Source organism: Aptenodytes patagonicus, chromosome 2 (assembly GCF_965638725.1).
Source record: "Aptenodytes patagonicus chromosome 2, bAptPat1.pri.cur, whole genome shotgun sequence".
Classification (NCBI taxonomy): Eukaryota; Metazoa; Chordata; class Aves; order Sphenisciformes; family Spheniscidae; genus Aptenodytes; species Aptenodytes patagonicus.
Window position 1 is genome coordinate 136,047,387 of NC_134950.1, and position 15,488 is coordinate 136,062,874.

The following is a 15,488-nucleotide window of genomic DNA, read 5'->3' on the forward strand; positions in this document are numbered from 1 at the left end:
CATGTGCTGCAACTGGCCTGAGGTGCTCTAAGTAGCAAAAAAGCAAACTAGAAAGATAAAATCCAAGTATATGACGTCTTGACAACATTTCAGGAGATTCAAAATAAGCCATGATTTCTTTCAAATACACTTTTTTTTTTTAAAATGAACTACGGACTTGCCTATGAGTCTGCACAGAACACATTTCAACTTGTAAACAATGCCTTGAGGGAAAATTGATTTAATCTTTATCTCCCTTTTTGCTATAAATTGGCAACAAAGTATGCAAGTGTTAGAGACCACGATTAATTTTCTAGTTAACAAAAGCCAGAGGAGGGAATATGCCTCAAAGCAAGCCTAAGTGGCATTTTCCTTAGAAGGTAGTGTCTTTCTTCCAGTAGTTGTTTCAGAGCCACAGCTGTACTGCACTGAAGTGTCAGCTGAATCATTATAATCCAGATACTCTGCAAAATATTTCTATTGATATTATAATCCTCTTGTCCTGATTTTTGGCAGGGACAGAGTTAATTTCCTTCCTAGTAGCTGGTACAGTGCTGTGTTTTGGATTTAGGATGAGAACAAAGTTGATAACGCACCGATGTTTTAGTTGTTGCTAGGTAATGCTTACACTAGCCAAGGACTTTTTAGTTTTCCATGCTCTACCGACTGAGAAGGCTGCAGGTGCACAAGAAGCTGGGAGGGGGCACAGCCAAACCGGCCAAAGGGACATTCCATACCATGTGACGTCATGCTCAGTACATAAACTGGGGAAAGCTGGCCAGGGGGGCCGCTGCTCGGGGACTGGCTGGGCATCGGTCGGCGGGTGGTGAGCAATTGTACTGTGCATCACTTGCTTTGCGTATTATTATTATAATATTATTATTATAATTTTATTTCAACTATTAAACTTTTTATCTCAACTCACGAGTTTTTCTCACTTGTGCTCTTCTAATTCTCTCCCCCATCCCACCGGGGGGGGGGGGGGGGGGGGGGGGCGAGGAGTGAGCGAGCGGCTGCGTGGTGCTCAGTTGCCAACTGAGGTTAAACCATGACAGTCCTTTTCTGGCGCCCAACGTGGGGCATGAAGGGTTGAGATAATAACAGATTAACTGGAGTGTATTAAGGAACTTATAGCTGTTAATAGTTGTGGGTCACAATGTTGGTTTCTCTGTTCTCGATATTGATTTGTGTAATCTGCATCATGCTCCTTTTTTTGCTGTACATGCTAAAGATTGGTGTTGGTTTTTGCAGTTTGCTGTGGTCTGCAGTGATTAGTGATGTCTCGCTTGTGAGGTTTGTTTTTAGAACATTGACCTTGACCTTAGTGTGGTATGTAAGTTTCACAATGAAGCCGTTACTGTACCACGGAGACCATTTCGTGGAGACAACTAGCAATTGCAGTGACTTTTCTGAGAGTTTTTTTACGGAGGAAATACAGAATGGCAGTGTCACTACCTTCTTCTATGATGTTTCCTCCTTCATTACAGTAACTTTTCAGTATTTTGAACATCCTTGGGTAGTTACTTCTATTGGTACTTCTTTGGAATATTGTTTCGGTTTTGTCTAAAGTTGGTAAGCAATTTAAGAATATCATCCAGAGACCTGCCCCAAGGCTGAATAGTTATGAGTGGCAGGGTGTGTGGGACAAGATGGGCAAGTACCTAGGCCAATGGGCACCCACAGTGTTTTGGAACTTCACCCCTGAGCAAGTGCAGAATCTTGAAAAGTTAGTAGAACATTTGGACAAAGTATGCTGTCACCCTGGCAACTCCAGAGAGATGCAGATCATTGCAACGTGCTGGGGCCTGGCCCATGCCTACCGAGCCCTGTTCAACACCATTCAGTACCCTCAAAGGGAAGAGAAGGTCTCTGGATCTGATGGTAAAACGACATGCCCCGCGGCCACCCCGACCCTGGCGACAGGCCCCGCGGCTGAACCAAAGAACCAGCCTGTGCCGGTATCAGTCGCCCCTGTACACAAGAAGAAATTTTGGAAGCGGAAGTCGGCTCGTTTAGTAAGGGAGGAAGAAACTTCTTCTAAAAGGGGGCTGGAGGAAGAAGTGTACGAGACAGATGACCCTAGAGAAGGGCCATCACGAGAACAGCAGGAGGAGAGCCAGCCACTGATCAGGGAGGAAGAAGAGGAAGAACTCATAAACGAGGCAGTGACCACCCGATCTCTATCCCTGAGTGAGCTGCGAGATATACGAAAAGATTTCAGCCGTCGTCCAGGTGAACATATTGTCACCTGGCTGCTCCGATGCTGGGATAATGGAGCCAGTAGCCTAGAATTAGAAGTTAGGGAAGCCAAGCAGCTGGGATCCCTTTCTAGGGAACGGGGCATTGACAAAGCGACTGGAAAAGGGACACGAGTTCTCAGCCTTTGGAGGCGACTCTTGTCAAGCGTGAAGGAAAGGTATCCCTTTAAGGAAGATGTCATATGTCGTCCAAGCAAGTGGACCACCATGGAGAAGGGTATCCAGTTTCTGAGAGAATTAGCTGTGCTGGAGGTGATTTATGATGACCTGAACAATGAACAGCTATCCAAAGATCCAGATGAAGTCAAGTGCACACGACCCATGTGGCGGAAGTTTATAAGGAGCTCACCATCGTCATACGCCAATTCATTGGCAGCAATGACCTGCAAAGATGGAGAGGAACAAACAGTGGATGAATTGGCTGGTCAACTCTGGCAATATGAGGAAAGTCTCTCTTCCTCCCTCGTCTCGGCTGTGGAGAAACTGTCCCGGGAGATCCAGCAACTCAGAGAGGATAGGTCCTACTCCTCACCTGTACAGACCAGTATCTCGGCTATTAGGAGTCAGTGTTCTTTTGCTCGAGAGAGAGAATATAAAGGGTACACACCGCGGGGCACCCTATGGTTTTACCTGCGTGACCACGTAGAGGACATGAGGAAGTGGGATGGAAAACCTACTGCAGCCCTAGGGGCACGGGTACGTGAATTGCAAGGGAAAATAATCACAGAAAGAGGTTCTTCCAGGAAAATTGCTGCTCCAGTTTCCAGCGGGCAGTTCCCCAGACAGAGTAGAAGGGCTGATCTTACTCCTGATCTTAATGAAGAAACTTCTGACTCGTATGTACAAGAAATGAGAAACAAGTACTGTGATGAGGATTAGAGGGGCCCTGCCTCCAGCCAGGGGGAGGAAAGGGAAAACTGGGTTTACTGGACTGTGTGGATTCGGTGGCCTGGCACATCAGACCCACAGAAGTATAAGGCTCTAGGGGACACCAGTGCACAGTGTACCCTAATGCCATCAAGCTATATAGGGGCAGAACCCATCTGTATTTCTGGGGTGACGGCGGGATCCCAACAGCTAACTGTATTGGAAGCCGAAGTAAGTCTAACTGGGAATGGGTGGCAGAAGCACCCCATTGTGACTGGCCCAGTTGCTCCGTGCATCCTTGGCATAGACTACCTCAGGAGAGGGTATTTCAAGGACCCAAAAGGGTACCGGTGGGCTTTTGGTATAGCTGCCTTGGAGACGGAAGAAATTAAACAGCTGTCCACCTTGCCTGGTCTCTCGGAGGACCCTTCTGTTGTGGGGTTGCTGAAGGTCGAAGACCAACAAGTGCCAATCGCTACCATCACAGTGCACCAGCGGCAATATCGCACCAAACGAGACTCCCCGATTCCCATTCATGAGCTAATTCGTCAACTGGAGAACCAAGGAGTGATCAGCAAGACTCGTTCACCCTTTAACAGTCCCATATGGCCAGTGCGGAAATCTAACGGAGAGTGGAGACTAACAGTAGACTATCGTGGCCTAAATGAAGTCACGCCACCGCTGAGTGCTGCTGTGCCAGACATGCTAGAACTTCAATACAAATTGGAGTCAAAGGCAGCCAAGTGGTATGCCACAATTGATATTGCTAATGCGTTTTTCTCAATCCCTTTGGCAGCAGAGTGCAGGCCACAATTTGCTTTCACTTGGAGGGGCGTCCAGTACACCTGGAACCGACTGCCCTGGGGTGGAAACACAGTCCCACCATTTGCCATGGACTGATCCAGACTGCACTGGAGCAGGGTTAGGCTCCAGAACACTTGCAATACATTGATGACATCATCGTGTGGGGCAACACAGCAGGAGAAGTTTTTGAAAAAGGGAAGGAAATAGTCCAAATCCTGCTGAAGGCCGGTTTTGCCATAAAACAAAGGTCAAGGGACCTGCACAGGAGATCCAGTTTTTAGGAATAAAATGGCAAGATGGACGTCGTCAGATCCCAATGGATGTGATCAACAAAATAACAGCCATGTCTCCACCAACTAGCATAAAGGAAACACAAGCTTTCTTAGGCGTCGTGGGTTTTTGGAGAATGCACATTCCAAATTACAGTCTGATTGTAAACCCTCTCTATCAAGTGGCCTGAAAGAAGAATGATTTCAAATGGGGCCCTGAGCAACGACAAGCTTTTGAACAAATTAAACGGGAGATAGTTCATGCAGTAGCCCTGGGGCCAGTCCGGGCAAGACAAGATGTAAAAAATGTGCTCTACACCACAGCTGGGGAGAACGGCCCTACCTGGAGCCTCTGGCAGAAAGCACCAGGGGAGACTCGAGGTCGACCCCTACGGTTTTGGAGTCAGGGATACAGAGGATCCGAGGCCCACTATACTCCAACTGAAAAAGAGATATTAGCAGCATATGAAGGGGTTCGAGCTGCTTCGGAAGTGATTGGCACTGAAGCACAGCTCCTCCTGGCACCCCGACTGTAGGTGCTGGGCTGGATGTTCAGAGGGAGGGTCCCCTGTACACATCATGCAACTGATGCTACGTGGAGTAAGTGGGTCACACTAATCACACAACGGGCTCGAATAGGAAACCCCAGTCGCACAGGAATCCTGGAAGTGATCATGGATTGGCCAGAGGGCAAAGATTTTGGAATATCGCCAGAGGAGGAGGAAGCATGTGCTGAGGAGGCCCCAATGTATAATGAACTACCAGAAAATGAGAAGCAATATGCCCTGTTCACTGATGGGTCCCGTCGTCTTGTGGGAAAGCATCGGAGGTGGAAAGCTGCTGTATGGAGTCCTATGCGACAAGTTGTAGAAACTGCTGAAGGAGAAGGTGAATCGAGCCAATTTGCAAAAGTAAAGGCCATCCAGCTGGCTTTAGACATTGCTGACCGAGAAAAGTGGCCAGTGCTCTATCTCTATACTGACTCACGGATGGTGGCAAATGCCCCGTGGGGGTGCTTGCAGCAATGGAAGCAGAGCAACTGGCAGCGCAGAGGCAAACCCATCTGGGCTGCCGCATTGTGGCAAGATATTGCTGCCCGGGTGGAGAACCTGGTTGTAAAAGTCCGTCACGTAGATGCTCACATACCTAAGAGTCGGGCTACTGAAGAACATCAAAACAACCAGCAGGTGGATCAGGCTGCTAAGATTGAAGTGGCTCCGGTGGATCTGGACTGGCAACATAAGGGTGAATTATTTCTAGCTCGGTGGGCCCATGACACCTCAGGTCACCAAGGAAGAGATGCAACATACAGATGGGCTCGTGATCGAGGGGTGGACTTGACCATGGACACTATTGCGCAGGTTATCCATGAATGCGAAACACGCGCTGCAATCAAGCAAGCCAAGCAGTTAAAGCCTCTCTGGTATGGAGGACGATGGCTGAAATATAAATATGGGGAGGCCTGGCAGATCGATTATATCACACTCCCACAAACCCGCCAAGGCAAGCGCCACGTGCTTACAATGGTGGAGGCAACCACCGGATGGCTGGAAACATAATCCCGTGCCCCATGCCACCGCCCGGAACACTATCCTGGGCCTTGAAAAGCAAGTCCTATGGCGACATGGCACCCCAGAAAGAATTGAGTCAGACAACGGGACTCATTTCCGAAACAACCTCATAGACACCTGGGCCAAAGAGCACGGCATTGAGTGGGTGTATCACATCCCTTATCATGCACCAGCCTCCGGGAAAATTGAACGATACAATGGACTGTTAAAGACTACACTGAGAGCAATGGGTGGCGGGACATTCAAACATTGGGATACGCATTTAGCAAAGGCCACCTGGTTAGTCAACACTAGGGGATCTGCCAATCGAGCAGGCCCTACCCAGTCAGAACTTTTACGTACTGTAGATGGGAATAAAGTTCCTGTAGTGCACATAAAAAATATGTTGGGGAAAACAGTTTGGGTTATTCCTGCCTCGGGCAAAGGCAAACCCATCCGTGGGATTGCTTTTGCTCAAGGACCTGGGTGCACTTGGTGGATAATGCGGAAGGATGGGGAAGTCCGATGTGTACCTCAAGGGGACTTCATTTTGGGTGAGAATAGCCAATGATCTGAATTATGTGATGTTAAGTACTAATTATAGTTATACTAATAATACTAATGATATTATATGCCATACTAATGTTATTACAATAAGAATCACCCAGATTAATGAAGAATAACTTCAATGAAACCAAGCAAAGCACAGTGATGATGGTACCAGAACTGACTTCAACATGAAACAATCCAACACCACATACCATCTCCATTTTTCCTGCCCTGGAAGATTATTACGACAGATGGAGCCCGAAGTCATGGACTGAATGAACTCACCGAACATTTTAGAGGGATGGCCCACAGACTAAGGGAATGATATCTCTGTGTGTGTGTGTGTATATATATATATATATATATATATATAAAAAAAAAGGGGGTGGTGGTGATTAATGGAAATGTACTGGAAAATATGAGACTTGAGCATGATGTAGATGGTATAGAATAAGGGGTGGATATTGTCCTGGTTTCGGCAGGGACAGAGTTAATTTCCTTCCTAGTAGCTGGTACAGTGCTGTGTTTTGGATTTAGGATGAGAACAAAGTTGATAACGCACCAATGTTTTAGTTGTTGCTAGGTAATGCTTACACTAGCTAAGGACTTTTTAGTTTTCCATGCTCTACCGACTGAGAAGGCTGCAGGTGCACAAGAAGCTGGGAGGGGGCACAGCCAAACTGGCCAAAGGGACATTCCATACCATGTGACGTCATGCTCAGTACATAAACTGGGGAAAGCTGGCCGGGGGGGCCGCTGCTCGGGGACTGGCTGGGCATCGGTCGGCGGGTGGTGAGCAATTGTACTGTGCATCACTTGCTTTGCGTATTATTATTATTATTATAATTTCATTTCAATTATTTAACTGTTTTTATCTCAACCCATGAGTTTTTCTCACTTGTGCTCTTCCAATTCTCTCCCCCATCCCACTGGGGGGGGGAGGAGTGAGCGAGCGGCTGCGTGGTGCTCAGTTGCCGACTGAGGTTAAAGCACGACACATCTATAACATGATTGAGATGTTACTGGGAGAATTACATGACAAATGTCAGTAAGAAACCCTATAAACAAGTTTATCTTTAATCTCTGATTAAACAAAGTGCAGAAAATCTTAAGCATGAAAAGGCATTTAGTTCTACCTGGTATTTACCTCTTCTGTAACACTTTTCACATTAGGGCTACAGAACACATTAAATATCAAACCTGCCCAGATAACATTCATGGATTTCAGTCAAAATGAAAAGCAACTAAAACCAAAAGTAACCTAAACTTATCCTGTTCATGCTTTTAGAAGATATACTAGTTTTGCAAATATTACAACTCTGTCAAATTCTGTCTCCAAGTACAGTAACAACTGAAAGCTCCACCTTACTAAACAGCTGAGGTTCTCTAACAAACAAGAGGCTCCAGGGTGCTGCTGGGATGAGACCTAGCACAGTCAGTGGACCCTGATACTGGAGAAGACAACTGCCAGATTGTTTTGTCTACGGCAAGGGACAACAGTTCAGTTTCAAAGCAAAATTATTTTTACGTGCCTGGATTTAGCCAAATATTACTGTCTTTTAGACAATACTATCTATTTTTCAGGAACAGCAAAGTTAAAACCAGTAAATTTAAGTCTGCATTTCTCTTACCAAGGCAATTAGAAGCATCAACTTGTTCTTTTAAAAAGTCCACACACATTTTTTTCACAGGTTCAATTTGATATTGGTTTGCTGCATCTAGTAAAGACTGGACATTATTGCTGTTCACTGAGATTCTGCAAAACAGAAGGTGCAAAGTTAGCATCACTAAAATTACCTACTTTGTTGTAGTGAAAAAAGCAACTTACACCAATTCACATAAATGGCAAAATTAGTTCCCTGCTATTTGCCCAAGAATCTTTCACACACAGTCTGAAGATACAACCTCCCTTCATGATCTTTCCAAATTGCTTTCCGTTGCTCCACTTTACTGAGGGAGGGCAAAGAGTAAACAGTCCTGGATTCTGAAGAATAAGCCTTTAACACAGGCCCTCTGCAGTACCATGCTATTGCTTTGACTTGTGTGATTAGCCACTTTCACAAAACAGAAAATGAACAGAACCTTTTTTCAACAGTCTCCTACTCCCAAACAGGCATCAGCAAAATCTCGCTAAACTCACTGTCAAGACAAGGGCTTGGGCACCAGGGGAGGCAACCATATGGCTGCGGTGCTGACACTGACTGTCTCTCACCACTGATGGACTATACAACAAGATTTCTCTCAAAGAAAGGAGAAAGCCTTCCTAAGGAGAGTTAATCCCATTAGTACAAAGATGAAAGGCCTGCCATCCATTGGTCACGAGAGCTGATTAAGAAGTACTGTTTACAATCCTAGGAATCTGCACAAGCTCCGTTAAAAAAAAAAAAAAAACAACAAAAACAAAACAGAACAAAACACATGGACAACCCGAGATAGGAGGGAAATGCTGTTCACAGAACAGTTATCCACCCTGCCTGTCCTGAGGTGAAGGTATAACCCCTGGAAATGGTTCTGTGCCATAGCTACCATGGCCATAAAGAGAAACCGTGCTGATATCAATAAGGGCCTGAATTTCAGAACAATGGGAAATATCATTTGACTCCAACACTGAAGTCAAAAGCTTGAAGTGCTTTGAATTGCTTTCTGGAGACAACTACCACTCTTTAGTCTGTAGGGCTTCCTACTGACTAAATAAAAGGAAAAGGGAAGAAGGATAGAAGGTCTAGTCACATCAGGCTTTAAACAAAGTAACGAATTGTAATGGTAACAAAACGGATGAATCATAAAAGCATTATTTTAAGATTTTTATCATTTACAATTGGCAGGCTTCCTAGAAAAAGTGTCAGCTTTAAATAACAAAAATACCTTGCAGTATAAGCAAACTCCACGAGCTGTTCAATAATGTCAGGTTCTGCATCTTTTAGTTCCACTTCAAAGGACTTTGATTCAAGCATATTTGCTGCAAATAGATTAAAAGACAAACTACATCAATAAGCCGCTCTAGTTACTGTACGTTTTGCAAACAGTAGAAAATAAAGTGATTATACAAAGTGGGAGCCTGCTAAAAACTGCACACAGTTGATTGCTGTTTTCCCAGGATTACTAAGGCAAGTCAGGAAAGAAAGGAGGCAGTGGGACAAACAAGGTAACTGGTGCGCATGCTTGTATTATGTAAATTATGATAAACTGTATTAAATAGAAAAGGTCATAGATGCTGTTGACTGGAGTGCAGACTGCCAAGTTAGCGCTACCAAAAACAGGAAGCACATGCTGCACCGTCAAAAGCTATTCCCACATTCAAGCTGATAGCAAGAGACAGCTCCGAGCTCCCCACATCCAGACACAGCACTGTAAGTTTGCCCACAGACGGTTACAAGCTGACCACTGGCAGGCACGCTTATTTTACTTCTACTCGACTTTAACGTGTGTTTTATACCACAGTAATTTTACACTTCATGGGTAAGGCATACAAAAGTAGGACACATGCTACGTAATTGAATTTGTAAAGATAGCATAAATGCAAGAATGTTTACACTTCTGAAAGCCTGTTTTATATGTGGAAGTGCCAAATGGTGGGAAGCAATGGGGCAGACAAATTCTGTCATGGGAGTAAAAACGCCCAATTTTCAGGTTAAGGGAGGGAGACCAACTCTAATACAGTGTATGGGCCCCAGTTAATAAGAGAGCTTACGTATGAAGTAACACTTGACTTGATCAAAGGAGCGTTAAAGGGAAATTGAGGGGAAGGGTGAACAGAGATGAATGGAAGAAAGACACAAAATGAGGAAATCTTCTTATACTTATCCCTGAAATTAATCACTTTCATAAAATAAGCAGCTTGTCAGTCACAAGTCTAACAGGATATCATCAGGAAAGCTTACAATAAATCAATTTTGAAAAGACTTACTAGTAAACATCAAGTTAAAAAAATGACTGGCTGAAGCAAGCACAACACGGTGAGCTGGGATCTTTCTTTCTTGAACCATAAGAATGACATCACATAGAGTTTTCTAAATCGGAGGAAAAAACAGTCAAACAAAAACCCACAAAGATCAGCGTTTTTGAAAATCTTTCAACAATATTTCTTTAAAAACAGCTTATGGAAATTCATTGCTTTTCTTAATCCATGCAACTCAAGATTATTATGTAATAAAAAGATTTTCTGAAAGTCAAAGTTAAGTTCAGTAACCTGGAGAACTAGCAAAATTCAGTTTACCCGTGAACTTGTACCTTAAGGATGGTCACAAATAACATATGAACTCTGATTAAAGTTTTTCCTGTGGCATTTACATCAGCCTTCAATAACGTAGGCTCTGCAGCATCTAGCAGGGGCTGCATTTACATGACACTCTCTTCATCCATCAGTGTCTCTCTTCTCTACTCAGGTGTTGATTTTCAAAAAAACTCATAGGAACCCTCATATCTGAAGACTGCCATCATATTGCTCAACCGGAGTGAGAGTGATGAATAAGTTCAAAGCATTCAATGGAACATTTTTAAGAAAATGTATCCCAAAAATACCACTTCTATGGAAGGGTCACCCCTGATGAGCAACTAACTTCCAGACAAAAAAAAAAAAAAAAATTATTTCTCATTTGTTTGCTATTTGTTGTCAGGAGACATGAGAGGAGAGTAAGGGATTGGGGTAAAAACACATAATTTGAATAGATTCTCAAATCTTATCCTTTCTAAGAACATATTGACTAAAATAAATGCACACCATACTACAGTTAATTATAATGTCCTCTTTATTAAGAAAAAAAAACCTGAGCAGCGCTGCTTCCTAAAAACAGGAATTAATTTTCTACTACTACCTGAAGTTCATGGAAACTACTTTCAGAAATACCTACCTACACCCACCCCAATATTAACCCCAGAAAAGAGCATTTCTACTGTGGGAAGTATATACCTGCTTTAGAACAGTGTGAGAATGTTTTCCACATACAGACAATATTATCTAGGTCACACCTGAGAAGGCTGATAATCCATATATGCAGCCCCTTCAAATAAATCTGGTTTTTAGTTTCTTGAAGGAAAGGACACTCAGAAGCACGCGTTGGACAAAACATAAACAATACATTAAAAAAAATGTTTTAATTAGAAGTTAGATGGGGGGGTGACATACAGCTTCCTTTGTACATTTGTAGCTTTAAACCATTTAGGATTGAAATAACAAAAAAGAGACCATTCAAGAAAAGTTTCAGAGGAAATCCTTTAAAGCTGAAATTCCTAGCATATCTGGTTCAAAACAAGCGTCAGAAACTAGCAGCACAAGATACCATAAAATCCTGTGGCCAAGCTTTGCTAAGACTTGCAACTGTTGCTTGAACTCCACGCTGCATTTCTAAGGTATGTTTAGTGCCTCAGCTCAGCATTTGAAACACCTCGGATATTCTAAGGCCTCTCTGGGTGCGGGAAGAAATATCTGTCAACCAAAACAGACCATTATTTACATTTCTTTCCCTGGGATGTTTCTGTGTGCGATTGTTCCACTTCAACTAATGCTCTTCTGAGGATTTCTGTACTTCTTTCTAGAAGGACCCATTGGTGTCATTGAGTCGCCTCAATGAGGCAACAGATGACTGGTGTTACATCAACCAAAGGACACACCCGAGCGTGAGCTTGCATCAGGGTGCTTCATCTTCCAAATAACAGGTTCAGCAACACCTTGCAACTCTGTCCCAACTTTATCCTCAATTACTTCACTCTTGGCTGACCTCCACTCAGCTGCAAAGTTGCAACAAAGGATTTATGCACGTGCTGTCAAATAGCTCTGTAAAACCCACAAAGACATGGGCCATCTCATGTTGGAGATGAGCAAGAAGTCCTCCACGCACTAAACACACTTGCCCACAACATCTTACCAGTATTAAGTGCAGGTATGTCCATAGTTCACTCCAAACCCCCATACTCGTGGAGGCTGCCTCTAGGTCCCAGCTCCCACAAAAAGCAGCCTCTGTAAAATAGGCTGTACTTTCCAATTAGCCCATTTTCCGACAGCATTAAACTAATGCATTTAAATAGCTAGTGTTCCACATGCATGTTGCTATTTCCATCACAGGACATTTTTAACTCGCATCATATTTAGGTTTTATAACCACAGCATAGCCCTTGACTTATTAAAATACAAGAAGAAACAGCTGCCTGTAAATCCTCTTAAACTTTAGCACAACTAATCAGCTGAACTAGTATATTTTCCTCTAGCTCCTGCTGACTTCCTAATTTTATCCTAAATAATCACACCTCCCCCTGCCCCTCCAGTAATAGTTAACCTCCTCTTACAAACAACTCTTAAAAGAAGCATGAGTGTCATGAACTGTGCAAGAATTTCTGGAGCGGTCAGCACTGGGTGGGATACGCAAAGCCACCACCTGAGGTCAGATTAGAAGTTTCCAGGAAACTCTGATAGGGGGCAAAATTCAGAGTTGCACTTCCCCAGGCATAACAGAGTTTGAATTGGAAGTACACACAGATTTCACAGCACTTCATCCTGATCCTCCCTCTCCCTGTTTAAGTAACTCGTAACTAGATGAGAGCTGGCACTCTACTATACCAAAAGATGAGGTACTTACACAGAAGAACAACGTGGTGCCACATACTGGAGCAGTGACACGGCAAAGCACTGCAATTTCCCTGTGCTAGGAGCTGTACATACATCTCAGAGAGGGCAATATTTCCTCGATCTACTTACAAAGCATAACAGCATCTGGCATCCCCTTGTCAACAATGACAGAGGTATGAGCTAAACAGTGATGAGCTGAGTTATGAACTCAGCTACACCCTGGAATATGCTTACCCAATTAGAACAGAACCAAAGCCTACATCAAAAAAGTAGATCATAGGCTTTAAGTCTCAACTCCTCTACCTGAAGTCATTGAAACCAATTTGGTTTTTCATACATAGGAGCTCAGCTGCATGAAATGGCTTATGCAGAGAACACAACTGACTGTGTATTAGCGAGAGAAGAACAGGGCTGAAGTGCCGGAGAAAAGCAGAATCAACACTCTGGTATCACTTGCTAGGCCAGGACCCAGACTGCTGATGAACACATCACTAAAAGCTGGACTGAGCCTTTGGCAAGACTAACACTGGGAGACGAGCAGCTAAACCCTAGAAGATACAACATGTGACAGTGCCAAGTACGAAGCCCCCAACTATTCTTGAACAGCTGGCTCCAGAGTCAGCTTTAATTCCGGCTCCGCATCATTGTTTTTAAATGAACCATAGTACCACAATCAAGCCAGCTCCTCCTCCGAGGAGAGAGATTTCTTCATACGCAAGTGGTTACACAGATTACCCTTCTGCTGTTCTACCCGAAGTTTGAGCTTTTTGAAGGAGGTGTGTGTGGAAATCAGCACTTTTTTCAGTTTGGACAGCTCAACTGAAATCCACTTGTATAATTGTAATTTTGGTTACCACTCTTGCTCTATTGGTAAACATAAGAGTCACCTTTAATAATCATTAGACTATTGATCTAGCAATCTGATCTGCCAAAAAGGTCAGAATTTGTAAGGATGAGGCCACCAGCCTCCTATACGGCCATTGGCTTCTTAGTGAGATGGCCAGACGTATTTGGTATGAAGCGCAAGAAGAAATGCTACCTGTGAAACCATGGTTCCAGTCATCCCTCTCCTCCCGCTGCAGCTTCGCTATACTGATAGTGTTCAGGGGGATACACAGTCAGTTTGTTCAGAGAAGCGTTCCTGGTTAGAATTCAGCACCAACATCTTTTTAGTCCCCTCGGGTTTCTGTTTGAAAAGGGCTGTGTGAATACTCCAACTGGAAAAACTCAGCAATCAACTACAGTTTAACTTCTGTCCTAACCACAGGACAGAACTACCGTAGGCAAGGTATTACTAGATAACGAGCAGATCCGCCGTGTCTTCTGCCTTCAGCACCAACAATAAGCTGTTGCAAGTAAAATCTGAACTTGTTACGCTTGTCGTGTCGGCAGACGGCAGCGTTTCGGGAGCTACCTTTCACAGGGGCCAAGGCCTACCGGGGAGGCTCACGCACTCAGCATTCCGGCTTGCCTCGGCGGTACCGTCCTCCCAGGTATTCACTGCAGCCAACCTAAAGGACGGAAGAGCCCAAGCAAACCGGGCTCTGTCCACGGGGCAGCACTGACTCCACCGGCAGGCAGCCCCGGCGGGCGCCTTTCTGCTCGGCTCCGCGGGAGCCTTACACGGCGGCGGAGCCGGGCGGCAAGCGGTCGCCCGCGGGTCGCCGCCGCAAGCCTCGGGCCCCCCCGCCGCGGCCCGCGACGGAGCCGCCGGGCGGCCCCAGGCTCCGCCGCCGCCGGGCCGGGGGAAGCCACCGCCACCGCGGGCGCCGTACCTGCTTGCGCATGGTGTTCATCACCCCCATGAAGCTCGCCAGCAGCTTCGCCTCCTCGCGGGCGGCGAGCTTCTTCTCCGTCTTCTTCTTGCTGCTCTTCTCCGACCCGGCGGCGGCCATGCTCCCCCGCCCTCACCGCCGCGGACACCGGCGGCCCGCCACCCCCGCCGGGGCACATGCGCCGCCGAGAGGCGACGCCCGCCAGCTGCCGGGCGGCGACCACCGGCTCCCGACGCTCGGCACCGGGGAGCAGGCGGGGAGGACCCGCCCCAGCCGCGCCGCCGACACCGGAGCGACGCTCGCCGCGGCGGAAGCGGCCTTCGGGCGGGGGGGGGCGGGGCGAGGCGCGCTGACGCCATCGGCCAGCGCGCGGCCCCCACGCGGGATAAACAAAGAGCGGAGGGGCTTGGGCGCGTCACGTGGCGGGCGGAGGGGCGCGCGCGCGCTGCCGTGGCCGGTGGGGCGGGCTGCGCTCTGAGGGGGTGGGGGGCGCGGTTTTGGGGGGGTTCTTTCTGGGACCCCCCGAGCCCCGTCAGTGATGGGTGCGCCCCGAGGGCCCGGGTCTGGGCATGTGTTTGGAGATCCTGCCGTGTCTGGGGCGGGGGGGGTGGGGGGGTGGGGGTGTGTGTGCGTGTGGGGGGTGTTGGCTGTCCCTGTGTGTGAGCAAGGGGCGAGAAGTCAGTGCGTGCAGGTGGAGGCCCTGTCAGCTCCCGCCTGAAGGACCTCGGCCTACGCTGACGAGGTGGCGGTGCGTCTCAGGCTCCCGTGGACTGAGAAGGGAAACAACCGTGGAGCGGAGACGACCGCTTCCCTCTCTCGGTGGCTGCACCCGCCCCTCTTCCAGAAATAGTGCGTTGGCCAAAATACTTGGTGCT

The 15,488-nt window shown here is 46.4% G+C and overlaps 1 protein-coding gene across 1 annotated transcript in view; it reads right to left on the bottom strand.

Annotated features, from left to right (window-relative positions):
- KLHL7 (kelch like family member 7) overlaps window positions 1-14,910 on the bottom strand; it is a 33,004-nt gene extending 18,094 nt beyond the window's left edge. The window contains exons 1-4 of the mRNA XM_076331345.1: window positions 14,614-14,910; window positions 10,184-10,286; window positions 9,142-9,235; window positions 7,908-8,032 (exon numbers count right to left, since the gene is read on the bottom strand). Coding sequence (XP_076187460.1) covers window positions 7,908-8,032; window positions 9,142-9,235; window positions 10,184-10,286; window positions 14,614-14,733 — 442 coding nt within the window. The 5' untranslated portion in view covers window positions 14,734-14,910. The remainder of the gene's footprint in view (window positions 1-7,907; window positions 8,033-9,141; window positions 9,236-10,183; window positions 10,287-14,613) is intronic.
- Window positions 14,911-15,488: the final 578 nt, after the last annotated feature.